Source organism: Galleria mellonella, unplaced genomic scaffold (genome assembly GCF_026898425.1).
Source record: "Galleria mellonella isolate WM207_F2 unplaced genomic scaffold, CSIRO_AGI_GalMel_v1 utg1053, whole genome shotgun sequence".
In the NCBI taxonomy this organism is placed as follows: Eukaryota; Metazoa; Arthropoda; class Insecta; order Lepidoptera; family Pyralidae; genus Galleria; species Galleria mellonella.
In genome coordinates, this window is record NW_026441968.1 from 386,029 (window position 1) to 401,325 (window position 15,297).

At 34.9% G+C, this 15,297-nt stretch overlaps 1 protein-coding gene and 1 long non-coding RNA gene across 3 annotated transcripts in view; both read left to right on the plus strand.

The window, feature by feature from the left end:
- The window catches only part of LOC128202519 (uncharacterized), a 108,987-nt gene that overhangs the window by 83,675 nt on the left and 10,015 nt on the right, over positions 1–15,297 (plus strand). The gene's annotated exons all lie outside the window — the stretch shown is intronic.
- LOC113516478 (tubulin beta chain-like) overlaps positions 1–15,297 on the plus strand; it is a 37,307-nt gene that overhangs the window by 18,632 nt on the left and 3,378 nt on the right. For both annotated transcript variants that reach the window (XM_052903159.1, XM_052903167.1), the window contains exon 2: positions 14,132–14,240. In XM_052903159.1, coding sequence (XP_052759119.1) covers positions 14,132–14,240 — 109 coding nt within the window. The remainder of the gene's footprint in view (positions 1–14,131; positions 14,241–15,297) is intronic.

Genomic DNA, 15,297 nt, shown 5'->3' on the forward strand with positions numbered 1-15,297 from the left:
ACAGTTCAACTTTATTTGAGAAAAGTGGTACAAATATTGATATTTCTCATTTCTCTATTTCATGATCGGATCACGTATTATTGGCCATTATGTTAAGTAGACGGCTGGCTGTGTGTTTCCAAAAAAGAAAACTAATTTTAAGTCTACGATGCCGGATACTAAAATTAATCTACATACGAAACCATCGACAATTTTGCTTGACAGACAGTTATTCAATAAAAGAAAAAAATATATATTTCTCTCATTTCTCAACAGAAAGATCAGACAATGGTCGTTCAACTATACAGCCTTATTTTGATAGTATTAAAAAAAGTGTTTAAACTATTTCAATTTATTTTTAATTTTTTTCTTATTGAACAGTATTATTTTTAGAATTTATTTTCAATATTTATTTATTATTCCTTGAAACATGACATATGTTGAAGGTGTTACGTATAAAAAGCATAAGTACATGTTTCGCCATACGTGGGCATGTAATTGTTGAAATGAAATAAAATGAGTTTATTTGCATTAAACTGTATTAAAATTATTACAAAAGTCACGTGGTACTATTTTGGCACCTGTTTAATTGCTTTAAACTATGTAGGCATGCAATTATTTACATTTTATAACATAAAAAATAAAATATATTGTCGTTTCCAACAATTGTTCCGACGTCAGTGCCGTACGTCCCCTGACGAAGGCTCCCGGATGAGGTTGCAACATTTATCACAAACACAGTCATCATCAATATTATTTCGGCCATCTGTCCACTGTTGGACATAGGCCTCCCCCATAGACTGCCATAAGGGACGGTCCTGAGTCACCTTCATCCACTGAATCCCTGCAATGCATTTGAGTTCGTCGCTCCATCTAGTGGAGGGGCGTCTTACATTGCTTATCCACGAAAACTGTAAATTCATAAAATTCCCGTTGCGCATGTATGAAAGATGACACGGTTTTAAGAGTTGACAATTTAAAACTACAAAGAAAACTATATCCTCTTCCTCGTGTCGTAAAAATAATACCAACATAATGGACAAGTGAACATCGAAGCATTTTATTGGTTTTTTTTTATTGAATTATGGTATTACTGTTTGCTTGTCTATTTATTTTAACACAAAGGGCGTATTATTGTTAGTCTGCTACACACGTACGGAACGGAACCATCAAATTTTAATACACACTTATGTTCATGTGGAATGTTTATGGGTGTTACTTTGATCGTTTATGAACGAAAGTCATCGAGTAGGCAGCTATTGAACGGTGTAATACTCGAATATTACTTCCTTTGAAAATCGAATAACGTTTTGTACTGCTCGCATTCTTTTTTTTTAGTAGATATCAAAGCTAAGGCAATGTATAATAAATTTTAAAAAATAGTAAAAAAAAAAAAAAAACAAAATATAGTCTATATTTTGTTTTTTTTTTTTTTTTTTTTTAATAGAACGGAAATGCAAATTAACGAATAATCGATTAGGTTATAAGACAGAATGCTGATGTCCTTCCTATAAATAATAAAGACAAAAAATAATTAATCAAAAAATGAAATAACAAAATTAAAATCGATTATTTAGCCAAGTATATATATATATATATATATATATATATATATATATATATATATATATATATATATATATATATATATATATATATATATATATATATATATATATATATATATTAATCATCATCATCTTCCTACCCTTACCCCAATAATTTGGGGTCGGCGTAATATGATTTTGTCCGTATTACAAAAAGACTTGGTTTTTTTAGTTTTACGACCGGCCACCTGCCTGACGTTAACCCTCTTTGGGATATATTAATATAATATTTATTATATTAATATGTCTTACATACCTATAGTTTGGTACGCTATTGGTTTGCTAGTGGGGTTACCAGTGAGAGATGATGAATTTTCAATCATAGTTTAAAAAATCGTTTATTATTATTATTTCAGCCGTTAACTGTCCACTGCTGGACATAAGCCTTCCCCATAAGGGGAGTTTTGCCAGTGGTCGCCACGCTTGGCAACCGCAGTTAGGCTTTTAGAGATGTTTTGAGAGGGACGCTGCTGCCCATCCCTCGACCATACTTTCCCTTGGTCGCCTCTTATGACACCCATGGGAAAGGGTGGCTTATTCTAAAACAATCGTTCGGAAATATTGCAAATAGGATGGTTTTCCAAAATACTCAAATAATGCATACGTTGTCAGACCTACCTAATAGGTGTATGTAGGGGAAAGGGAAGGGTGTTAGCAATGGAGTTTGACAGCTCCATTGTTAGCAATTTGCCCTATTAGGTCAACCTCCACGTGGTTCCCCCTGGAAACCATCGTGAACAATTCTTGTTGAATTCGTCACGATGGGCTAACTGATCAGCTTCATCCTCACCTATCATCCTTCACTGGTGCCTCGCCGGTGTATACCGATACCATTCCATTATTACCCATTAAAAAAAATAGGTGTATGAAATACCTTCCATCTGTCTATTTAAAATCTATTGTATCTTGCATGTTAAAGCAGAAAGAAAATAAATCACATCTGTACCTTTTAAACGTAACGGAATCGTACTTCCGTTCTTTTTTCTAACGGTAAGTGCTAAGGAATGTTTACATACAGCCACTCGGTTTGTTTCAACACATAGCTGTGTTGTTTTTTTTTTTGCTTTAAAAATATACTGGTGCAAGGGAAATTAATCTGTTTCGTTAATATGGTATTTTGTTTACTTTTACTTTAAATAACGTTGATGAAGAAGTAACTGGCGGTATGAATGAGGCAATTCAAAGGTAATACTAATTCAGTAGGCGGTGAAGAGTGAAGAATTTTCAGTTATTTAAGATATAAATGATATGAAGCAATATTGAATAAAGATATGTACCAAATGCTTGCATTGTTTTTTTTTTTTCGATGGGTGAAAATGATATGGTAACCCCGCCTGCGCTAACGGGATACGCTGGCGGAGCACCAGTGAAGGGTGATAGATGAGAATGAAAACAGGCCAGTTAGCCCATCATGATGAATTCATCAGGAATTAACCATGATAGTTTCCAGGGGGAACCGCGAGGAGGTCGACCTGGTTGGGTATATTGCTAGCAATAGGATTCTCAATCTCTATTACTGACAATCCCTTTTCCGCCTGCCTGCATTGTTGTTGATTCTAGTATCTAGTTCAATTTGACAAATATGCGACAGATATAATTAGAAACCTCAATTCTATGAATTTAATTGAAGTTATTTTAAATAAGTTTACTTATTAAAAAATATTATTTAGCAATAAAACAAAATGTATTAATATCTGTCACATTTATTCAATTAAATACAAAAACTTTCAACGGAAATGCAATTTAATATGACATCTTTTATATCAGATTTTGTCACGTGACGTTTACTTTCAAAGATTTTTTTTTTAAAACCATTATGATCTATTTGAAAACATCTCTTTTTATTTCAAAACAGTAGAAACTTCTAGAACTGTTAGATGTCATTTCTCAGTCATCAACATCTGGCGTTAAAACTATATAAGACCTCCTTTAACCATATATGTTTCATAAAGTCGTCCTGTTCTCGATGAAAACTGAACAGCGTTAACTGCTCTAACCTGACACACGATATCCTATTTACATATTTATAAATTGCTCCTCTATGGTACTCATTCAAAGATTCCTTTGAGTCGGGTTACACGGTATATTTAATGTAGCCAGATATGGCAACACTCCCGGACTGGCCGAAAATAAAATGCAGTCGCATGTCAACGGCCAACGCGGGATGCAATAAGAAAAAGTTTGGATTCTATTTTCAAATTGCTACGGACTGCTGTCGAGATGGCTGGTTTGACAAAAAAAAAAAGAGAAATTCTGTTGGTATTCTTAGTACGGTTTTCTGGAATTATTAATTTAAAAAGATAAAATTTTAGAAAACTGTTTTCTATTGTCTATGCTACATTAGGATTTGTTTACTTAAGTAAATATAATTTGTTTTTAAACTAAAGGGAACTATTAAGACCACACTTTTGTGTGCTTTTATATTTATTGCATTCCTAAATGTTATATCAGTTAGTAAATTTAAAAAATACATGGGCGAAACAGTACACTCTGTTATGTCCATGGTACTGCTCATGTCTATAGGCGACGGTTACCATTTTCCATCAGGTGGGCCATTAGTTTGTTTGCCATTCTAAGTTATATAAAAAAAAATTCGTTTACATATATCGCATGGATTTCAGAAGTAGGAAATACAAAAAAATAAACCCATTCTAGATAATATGTATTGTTCAAAATAAAGCCTTAATCCCTTTGTAATAAAACACAGATTGTTTTCGATATTGGAGTCCGTCGATATTATTTTTCTCCCACATTAACGAATAAAAAAGTCCTGAATGAATGGAGGCGTGTGCGCGGACGCTTGCTCCTGTAAAACAAATGTAATTTGTGTGTTTTAAACTGTATGTGCACTGAAGAACCTGTAAGAATTTGTGTGTGCGTGCATATAGGAGTTGAGGAAGAACTGCCGATCACCTACAGCAGAAAAACTCACGAAGCCGATGCCAAGTTAGTCCTCCTCGACAGACAGAATCTTTCCCTTATAAAATACTTCCACTGCGGTGTTTTACCTTAAACATTTATATTAAGATAAAATATACATCAAATTTTAAGTTACATCTTCAAGAATACAACTGTGAGAACCTTATTCAATTTGGATGATGTCGGAACGAAAATACATACAGACAGACAAAATATCAAAAAATATTTTTTTTGCCATCTACTGGTCCTATTAACATCCCCCTCATATTGTTTTTTTTGCATTTAAATATCTTTGTACAGACTGTCTAGTTACATTTTTTTTATGTAACTTAGAATGGCAAACGAACTGACGGCCCACCTGATGGACATAACAGAGTATACTATTTCGTCCATGATACCCCCAATGCGTTGTCATTCCTGAGGACTCAGGTGTTATTCTTCTGTACCCTGTAAATTCACGCCATATCCCACCCTTCAAACAGAAACACAGCCATGCAAACACAATTGTTTCACGGTAGAAACACGAACAGGACAGAGATGTCCAAGCAAATGACTTTTGTGTAAAGTCTCCCTTTAGTAAAATATATAGGATATATATACATTTAGGTTATCTAATTTAAAAAAATACGAAACCACATAAAAATCACTGTTAAATTAAATTATAATTTCGTTGATCGAAACTAGACAGAGTACAGTTAATAATAAGTGCTGTAAAGTGCAATTTTACAGTTCGCGCGTTTTTATGTCGCGATTACCTATCAGTGTTGCCAACTTGACGCTCTCACATTTTAGCGCATTTCTTCCATAGTCTGATTCGTCTGGCGCGAAAACGTTCTGTGCTTTCACTACTTATGATTTGACCGGGGTCAAATCTTACTGACATTGACATTGATTTACTTATCTGTCGTGAGAAACTGTTTCTGGACCATAGATAAATGACAAGTTCGAAGGTAAAAAATATTAAAAAAAAAAACGGAATTGAGAATTTACTTTTGTTTTAAAGTTGCTCAAAAAGTGTATCCATCAGTATAGTACCTAGTACCCATAACAGAAGCTTTGTTTAATTTAAGACTCGATGAATCAGCTTCACTGCTGTACACAATTAGACTATATTTGTTAGATGTACCTACTATGTAATACCTAGTATGTACAGTAAATTTGTACATTTATTTATCCACTTATATAATCAAAGACAATAGACATTTTTTAATTTATTAAGCCTTGGCCAGAAGTCATCAACTAACAACCATAGACTATAACATACCATAGATAAAAAATATATATAAGTTATACACAGTTTAAGAGAAGACAAAAAAAAACAAATAGCATGACTAGACAGAATAATATAACAGCAAAAACATTTTACCGAACTAGGTGTCATATTTCACGGAAGTCCATATCACTGGTTATTTGATAAGAATTATTTTGTTTAATTCCGCTACCATTAGTATGTGTGTGACTGCCAACACTCGAAGATTGACCACCACTTTTACTACCAAAAGTTCCATAACCTTCCATACCATATCATGTCAGCCATTATCTGTTTACTGCTGAACATTATCCTCCCTTATAAGGGGGCCAGTAGTTGCCACGCTTGGCAATTTTGACACGCGAGTTGGCAATCGCAATTAGATTTTGGTGATGTTTAAAGGACGCTGCCAATTTCCCTATTAGCCATCAATATCCGACTGCCATTTTGTTTAATAGCAAAAATGGATGTCGTATAAAATATAATGACAGTAAATAAAAACTTTATGAAAAAAAAAAACCATTCCACAGTAAAGTTGAACCAGCCATGGCGCCAGCCACTGGTCGATAAGAGACCGGTAATTAGGGAAGCCCGACGTTAACCGATACCAGGAACGGGGGGTAGGAAAGAATACTGTTTCCGGAATATTTTTATTAAACAAACACGTGTAAATTACTGGCATGTTAATTTGAAACCATAGATTGAAATTATATTGGCCATATTAATTTTAAAATTTGCTACTGGCCACCAATATTTAGTAAATAAAAATTCATTCATTCATTCATTTTCTAATATTATTTTGTAAAAATCCATTTAGCAACTAATTTCAGGTAATTAAATAATTATTTAATAATTAATTTAATTTAATTAATACACACATATTCTCGTTTACAGTGTTAAGCGAAACGAATCCGCGAAACATCCTGTTAATTTCTACCTAGTATCTAGTTTATCGAATGTGCTCCCTTTTTCTTGTCTTTTACAATACAATATGGGAAATTTAAAAAAAACATGCCTACAAATATTTAAAAGGCTGGCAATGCACAAGCAACCCCTCTCGTGTTGCAGATGTTCATGGGTGACGGTAGTCGCTTCCCATCAGGTGGACCGTTTGCTCGTTTGCCTCTAACAATAAAAAAAAAGAGAGTAAATAGTTTTAATTCGGCTATATTTTTTTTTTATTTGTCACCTCATAACTTCGTCATTTGTAAACCGATTTGGATTTTTTTTTATCTGATAGGATATGCTTTCAGATTGGCAGAAATTTGAAAAGTCGATTGCTTGGGTACCTCTGTCCTATTCGTGTTTCTACTATGAAGCAGTTGTGTTTGCATGGCTGTGTTTCGATTTGAAGGGTGGGATATGGCGTGAATTTACAGGGTACAGAGGAATAACACCTGAGTCCTCAGGAATGGCAATGCATGGGAGGTATTATGGGCGAAACAGTATACTCTGTTATGTCCATGGTACTGCTCATGTCTATAGGCGACGGTTACCACTTTCCATCACGTGGACCGTCAGCTTGTTTGCCATTCTAAGTTGTATAAAAAAAAAACTGGTGTTGCCACAATTGAAGTCGGTTTTTCTTTGTGGTACACAATTTTAAATTATGAATCTTTAGTTTTTTTACAATATAAAATGCCCTTATTTATTTTCTTTTTTACTGCATATTTATCTGATATTTATAATGTTATTTTTCTTTTTTTATTTTTCCAACCACTAAAAGAATGTGGCCCCGACAATCCAAATTAATCCAAGTGCCCGTATAGAATGAAGAACCAATCAGGAGCAATCTGAAGCTATTGTGTATCTATTAAGTAATACGTCTACTCTTTGATGTGATGAGAACGAGATTCGAATAAATCATACAGTTTACCCTTGCTAATATACATTTGAAAATCAGTTTGTTTGTTGTCAAGAGGTAATGACCTCTTAGCGCCATAATGGCATAACCTACCGCTATGAACGTTTTTTTAATGGGTGATAATGGTATGGTAACCCCGTCTGCGCTATCGGTATACAATGGCGGGGCACCAGTGATAGATGACTAATGAGGATGAAAGCAGGTCATTTAGCCCATCCTGACGAATTCAACTAAAATTGACCTCCATTACTAACAATCCCTTTCCCCCCACCGCTATGAAATTAGATATACACGTAGTATATGGGATGAATCTAGGCTACTTTTTATCCGTATGTCAGTGAATAAACAAAGTCGCGAGTAAATGCAACTATTATTGTATTATTACAACTCTATATGGAGTATAGAGTGTCAAAAAACCAGATAAAATTCAGTCAATCAACGTCACTTTTGACTGACACATTTTTGTTTTTGGAACGCTAAACAAAGCGCGCGAATTCGAAGCTGCAATTGCCAGTATCTAAAACGATTGAAATTTATCGGTGTTTTTATTTTTTTAATTGTTAACTATTATCAAAGATTTCAATAGGGAATAGACATTTCGGTGTGTTTTTTTTATTGGTAAATGTTAATAACAGGGAGTGGACACTTATCTTATTGCCCAAGCAAACGACATTTGTACAAAGTCTTCCTCTGCTAATTTGCAGCAATTTAAGGCAAACGTGAGGGGTTTGCGAGTCTTATCTTATACCACATTATGGTTTTCCATCAGGTGAGATCGTGAACTATCATAAAAAAAAATATAGCCTGCCAGTAAAGTCGCTTTAATAGGAACTTATTATGAAAGTTATTAAAAATATTAAGCTCAATGTGATATTAAAAAGTATAACATTTTTGAAGGAATTTGACCTCTTTAACTAATGTATCGACTAGGTCATCAAAACAATGTATCCAGGTCAAATAAAATGTAGGTATGTAGGTAATTACACCTCATAAAAAACACCATTGTGCGGTGTCTAATATTATTTTTTAAACGCTAGATCTATTGTGATTGGATTCATGAAATTTCTATCTAGCGACTACTGCGATGAGGCTATACTCTGCGCGTTGAAGCGTGGTTCGGTTGACAGCTGTCATTTTGATAGTTTTTTTTTATGCAATATGGAATGGGAAATATGTTGGTGACTCACTTGATTGCAAATTGTAACCGTTGTTTTCGTAATGGGTTATAACTGAATGGTAATCCCGCCTGTGCTGGTATAGACATGCGACAGGTGAGAATGAAAGCAGGTCAGTTAGTCCTTCGTGATGAATTCAAGAATTAACCACGATGATTTCTGGAGGGAACCGCTTGGAGGTCGACCTGATAGGACATATGATTAATAATTGGTTTATTTATTATAGGGTCTCCATTACTAGCAATTCGTATCTCGTATTTCATAGTTATTCATGTGCTATCAATCGACCAATGTTTATATTGTAAAAAAAAAAATAAGTTTTTACTATAAAAAAACTTGTGTAAAGTGAAAACTTTGGAGTCGTAGACAACCTAATGATTACTAATTCATTATTTACAATTAAACGTTTTGTTGAACCCATAAGTTATGTTTTAGTATTTTTGTCTATGGTTTTTGTGACCTGTCAGCGGTACCGTGCTATAACGTGTTGAGTATAGTTAATGTTGTGGTCGTACCTTGTCCCTAATGTATATTTAAGTTATTCAAACTGGACACACGCGATGGGGCAAACCAATTACATTCACACTGGCCATCGATTGACAATGAGTGCGATGTCCTCCTTACCTATGGGAAAAAAGTAATTTGTCTATGGTAAATTACAACTTTTGTGTGTGTCCCATTTATTTTCTTTTAGTTCGATACTTACTTGGATGAATGTTTTATCTATGTAATTGTGTTAACGATTCGAAAAAAGAATTTATTTTAACGGATGATAGTGGAATGGTAACTTCGCCTGCGCTAACGGTATACGCTGTTAGGGCACCAGTGAGGGATGATAGATGAGAATGAAAAGGCAGGTCAGTTACTCCATCGTGGTGAATACATCTCAAATTCACCATGTGGAGGTCGACCTGAAATGGTACATTGTTAGCAATGAGAATGGTAATCCATTACCACAAATTCCTTCCCTCCTACTAGAAAGGTAGATAGATAGATAGATACTCTTTATTGTTTCCTCCAAAAGATTACAATAGTATACTGTCTATATATATCTTTTATGAGAAGGGGCGGGGGGGGGGGGAGGGATTGTTAGTAATGGGGACGTTAATTAATTAAAATTAAGCAGAAATTATAAGACAAAATAAATATAGAAATTATAAAGGAATCGCTCATAACTATTTATCATGCAAAATTGTATGAAAAAGTTGATTCGTTTTTCTCGAAAAAATTGTATGGAGACACTCTATCTAATCTAAGGTACTTTTTAATGGATGATAATGGAATGGTAACCTGCGCTAACGGTATACACTGGCGGAGCACCAGTGAGGAATGATAGGTGAGAATGAAAACGCAGGTCAGTTAGTCCATCGTGATGAATACACCTGGAATTCAGCACAATGGTTTCCAGGGGGAATTACGTGGAGGTCGACCTGCCAGGGTATATTGCATGCAATGGGACTGGTAGTCCGCATTACTAACAATCCCTTCCCCCCAATCTAAGGTACTGGAATTACCTGCTACTGTTTACCATTGATACAATGAAACTTTGAGGAAACATTATGTTTATTGCAAGAGAATACCACAGCTTGTTATTTATAGATGACGTTATTTTCCTCAATCAATATTATTGCATTATCACCAGAGGGAGACTGTATAAAAGTCGATTGCTTGGGTACCTCTGTCCCATTCGTGTTTCAACCGTGAAGCAGTTGTGTTTGCATGGCTGTGTTTCGGTTTGAAGGGTGGGATATGGCGTGAATTTACTGGGTACAGAGGAATAATACTTGAGTCCTCAGGAATGGCAACGTATGGGGGGTATCATGCACAAAACAGTATACTCTGTTATGTCCATGGCACTGCTCATGTCTATAGGCGACGGTTACCACTTTCCATCAGGTGGGCCGTCAGCTTGTTTGCCATTCTAAGTTGTATAAAAAAAAAGACTTCTTATTCTGTGTTAATAACTACTCTGCGTAGGTTTAAATGTAATTCGATATTTTTTTAATGGATGAAAATGGAATGGCAACGCCTGTACTGTCGGTATACGCTGACGGGACACCAGTGAAGGATGATTAGGTGACGATGTAAGCTGGTCAGTGAGCCCATCGTGACAATTTCCACTAGAATTAACCAGGATGGTTGGGGGGAAAGGGAAGGTGTTATTCCTCTGTACCCTGTAAATTCACGCCATATCCCACCCTTCAAACCGAAACACAGCCATGCAAACACAACTGCTTCACGGTAGAAACACGAATGGGACAGAGGTACCCAAGCAATCAACTTTTGTACAGTCTCCCTCCCGTTTTCAATTTGTTTTGCTTTTTACCTAAAATTGAGACACAGGAATGAAGAAGTGCGTACAACAGGGTTCATGACCTTTGGCTCTTTGTAGTCGAGTTAGTTATCACATTATGACTCGCTTGTCCACAGCGTGTGTTCGGACTTATCTTATTTTTCCAGAACTTGTCCGGACTTGTTTGGGGTTCTTTGTATTTTGCTTTTAGTGTTGCTTAACTCTAACGCGGGAATATTTTTTTTTTTATAAACTTCTTGTGAATACAATGCTCCATAACTGGATATGCCAATATATAAGATGGGGGGAATGGGATTGTTAGTAATGGAGACTGAGAATCCCATTGCTAGCAATATACCCAACCAGGTCGACGTACTCGCGGTTCTCCCTGGAAACTATCATGGTTAATTCCTGATGAATTCATTATGATGGGCTAACTGGCCTGTTTTCATTTTCATCTATCGCCCTTCATTTGTGCTCCGCATGCGTATATCGGTAGCGCAGGCGGGGTTACCACACCATTTTCACCCATCAAAAAAAAAATATAACATGTTGGAATCATATGGGTATACCCATTATATGAAATTACAGAGTACAGAGTTATAACATTTTATTTCTGAGGATTGGCAATGTACAAACAGTATCATGGGCGACACAGTATATTTTGTTATGTTCATAGTACTCTTTATATCAATAGGCAATGGTTATCACTTCCCATCAGGTAGACCATCTGTTTGTTTGTCATTCTAAATCACATAAAAAGTAACTTTCCAGGTGGTGACTTTATAAAAAATATAAAAAAATTGAATTTTTAAAACATTTATATTTAAAATATTATATAAATAGGGTTGTACTACAATTTTTTATAATTTTTTTTTCATATTTGATGCCTTATTACAGGTTGGTTAAACATAATGACGTTTACCATAGACAATTTGTTTTCTCTATTTTCTATGTTCTAAGTAACCATTTATTCTTCAAAATATATCAAATCAAATAAAATAAGGAACTTATGTATCTATATTTCTACATATTACCTTAAAATACGTTAATAGTATTTGAGATTTTAACGTGTATTCCGAGGAAATGAAAGGTTCAAGTTACCAAGCTACAAAACCTACAGCCGCCCATCAATGTAAGACACCCACACACAAACTTGCTTAACTTTCTTGTAAATACTACTTACTAAGTTTTATTTAAAATATATTCGAATTTAGAAGACGTTGAAAATTTATACGTACTTAGTTTTTAGCAAATAAAAAAATTTAAACAAATTGAGAACTTGTTTTTAAAGAATTTTAAGTATTTAGTTCCTTTTCTTTAATTATAAACAATAAATGTGTTTTCATTTTTTAAATCTAAGATAGAATCAGTAAGACGTATTTTAAGTCAGTGGCTTTTCATCTTTGAGCGAGTGATTTCAACTTTTTATTTTGTATAACTGCCTATCTATAATGTGTGTACAACTGTAATGTTGTTACTCTAAGTTTAACCCTTAAAAGCCTGATTTTTTAAATCAAATTAAAAAAATATATAAGTATACCCTTTACTGTGTTTACTAATGGGGAAAAATAGTAAAAGAATCAAAACGATATTTTCATATATTTATTTAAAAAAAAAAAAAACATTTGGTAACATGTATACAGCCAAATATTAAAATAAAATCGATTGTAGGCGCCCAATGCGATTTATAACCCCGGTATCAAATTTGATACTTCAGGTATTTAAGGGTTAATTCAGTTAATTGTAAGTATTAGCGATGTCATGTGCATTAGTTGTCTTGTTTTTTTTTTTTATTTTAAAAACCTGTAATTAGCCTTTTTGTCTTTTTTTTTTTATTATGAAACTTTCTACTTGCTAGTTTTTCTTTAATAAAAAAAAAAAATATTAACTATCTAAAAAAGCTGATAATATTAACCATTCGATACAGCTCATTCGACATTGCAACTGTACCGGCATGCATCGAAAAAGCTCGATTTAGCAACAACAATGCAACCCACAAGTCCGTGGGGTCGAGACGTCCGCCATTTTGATATGCAAATACGAATTAAAAAATAAGGCAACACAATACGCTGGCTTGTATTCCAGTACTTGTATGCAACGCAGTGTTGCGTCCGAGAATTATACTATATTAATATTAATGGTATCAGTAATTTAAAACAATGAAACGGTTTTCCTCAATGATACATACAACTAAACGCCGCGCGTCATTGCTGGACAAAGGCCTCCGCCATAGACTGCCATAAGGAACGGTCCTTACCCACCTGCATCCACTAACTCCCTACAATAGGAGGGAAAGGAATTGTTAGTAATGGAGACTGAGAATCCCATTGCTAGCAATATACCCAACCAGGTCGACCTCCTCGCGGTTCCCCGTGGAAACTATCATGGTTAATTCCTGATGAATTCATCATGATGCGCTAACTGGCTTGTTTTCATTCTCATCTATCACCCTTCACTGGTGCTCCGCCAGTGTATCCCGTTAGCGCAGGCGGGGCTACCATACCATTTTCACCCATAAAAAAAAACTCCCTACAATACAATTGAGTTTATTACTCCATCTAGCGGAGACTCGTTCTTCACTACGTTTTACGTACGGGGTTGCCACTCAAGAACCTTTTTTCCCCGTCGGTTATCGATTCTTCGAGCTATATGACCAGCCCATTGCCAGTTTAGCTTGCTTATCCTTCGGGCTATGTCGGTTACTGTATATGTAACAGCCCAACAGGAGTGTTCTCGTATTACAAAAAAAATTAAGAAATATTATTTTGTGCTTGATGATAGAGGACTTAACTGTGTAATGGTGTGGTTATGATTTTCCTGTCAGTGGTCTTTAAATATTTATTCTTACAGTATGTGGTTCTTTAAAAAGGGTGTATTAAGGTTTCTTCAGGGTGGGCAACGCGCACGTGACACCACTAGTGTTGCAAACGTCCATAGGCTACAGTGACCGTTTACAGTCAGACGGGCTGTATGCTTGTTAGCCACTTGTCGTAGTATAAAAAAAAAAACAAAATAATAAAATGTATTTCCTGTTGGTTTCAGTTCTGGGAGATCATATCCGAGGAGCACGGCATCGACCCGACGGGCGTGTACAAGGGCACCAGCGATCTGCAGCTCGAGCGCATCTCCGTATATTATAATGAGGCTTCTGGTCAGTACTTGTATATATGTTATTTTTTTATGTCTTTGATTTGTATTTGAGGTCCTTTTTAATCCTTGACGCAAAAAGAGGCGTTGTTTGACGTGGACGTCTGTCTCCATACAAATGCTTTACTGAAAACAGGCCAACTTTTTTATTCGTGTTGTGGTAACACTGACCATAATGCATAGTTACTACTCAGTATATGGGAGAAATTGTATTGTAAAGTTAATTGAAAATTAAAACGATACAAAATCTGATTGAAAGTTGCCGTCATTTTAATTAATACTTAGATATTTCTAATAAATACGAAAATATGTATATTTATATAAAATCACAAAAAATAGTTCTAAATTTAAATATAATAAATAGACTTGATCTGGGAAGTTTTTAGTTTAATTAAATTGCAACACTGAATAAATGGCGCGTTTTGTCCTTAATTTAAAAAATATATATGTCAAATCGAGTCAACTAAATGTTAATTTATTAACTAAGAAGAATTTATTGAAAATTTACTCGGAAATGTGAGATAACGGGTACGGCCTAAACCGCAGGCAACAGCTGATTGTTAATAACACATCAACATAATAGGACACGAGCAGTCATAACAATTATTGTAATGATGGCGACAAATTGACCGTCTGCACGAGTCCGTTGACCCGCTAGAAGGGGATTAATCCATGATTAAGTTAACATCATAATCATAACGTCATAACAGATTTTGTATGTAAACTTTTTCTGTACAGCAACGATCGCAAAGGATCAGAAAGTAACAGGTTTAGAATTTTTTTTTATTAATGGGTGATAATGGAATGGTAACCCTATAACCCTAATACTATAATGATTGCAAACAAGCATCAGCATATTGCTAACAATGGGGCTTTCAAACCCCATTGCTAACAATCCCTTTCCCCCCACAGGTTTAGTATGATTGGGGGGTATGAGGGTTGTTAGTAATGGGGTCTAATAGCCCCATTACTAACAATATACCCTCTTCGGTTGACCTCCACGCGGTTCCCCTTGGAAACCATCATGGTTATTTTTTGTCGAATTCATCATGGTGGGCCAA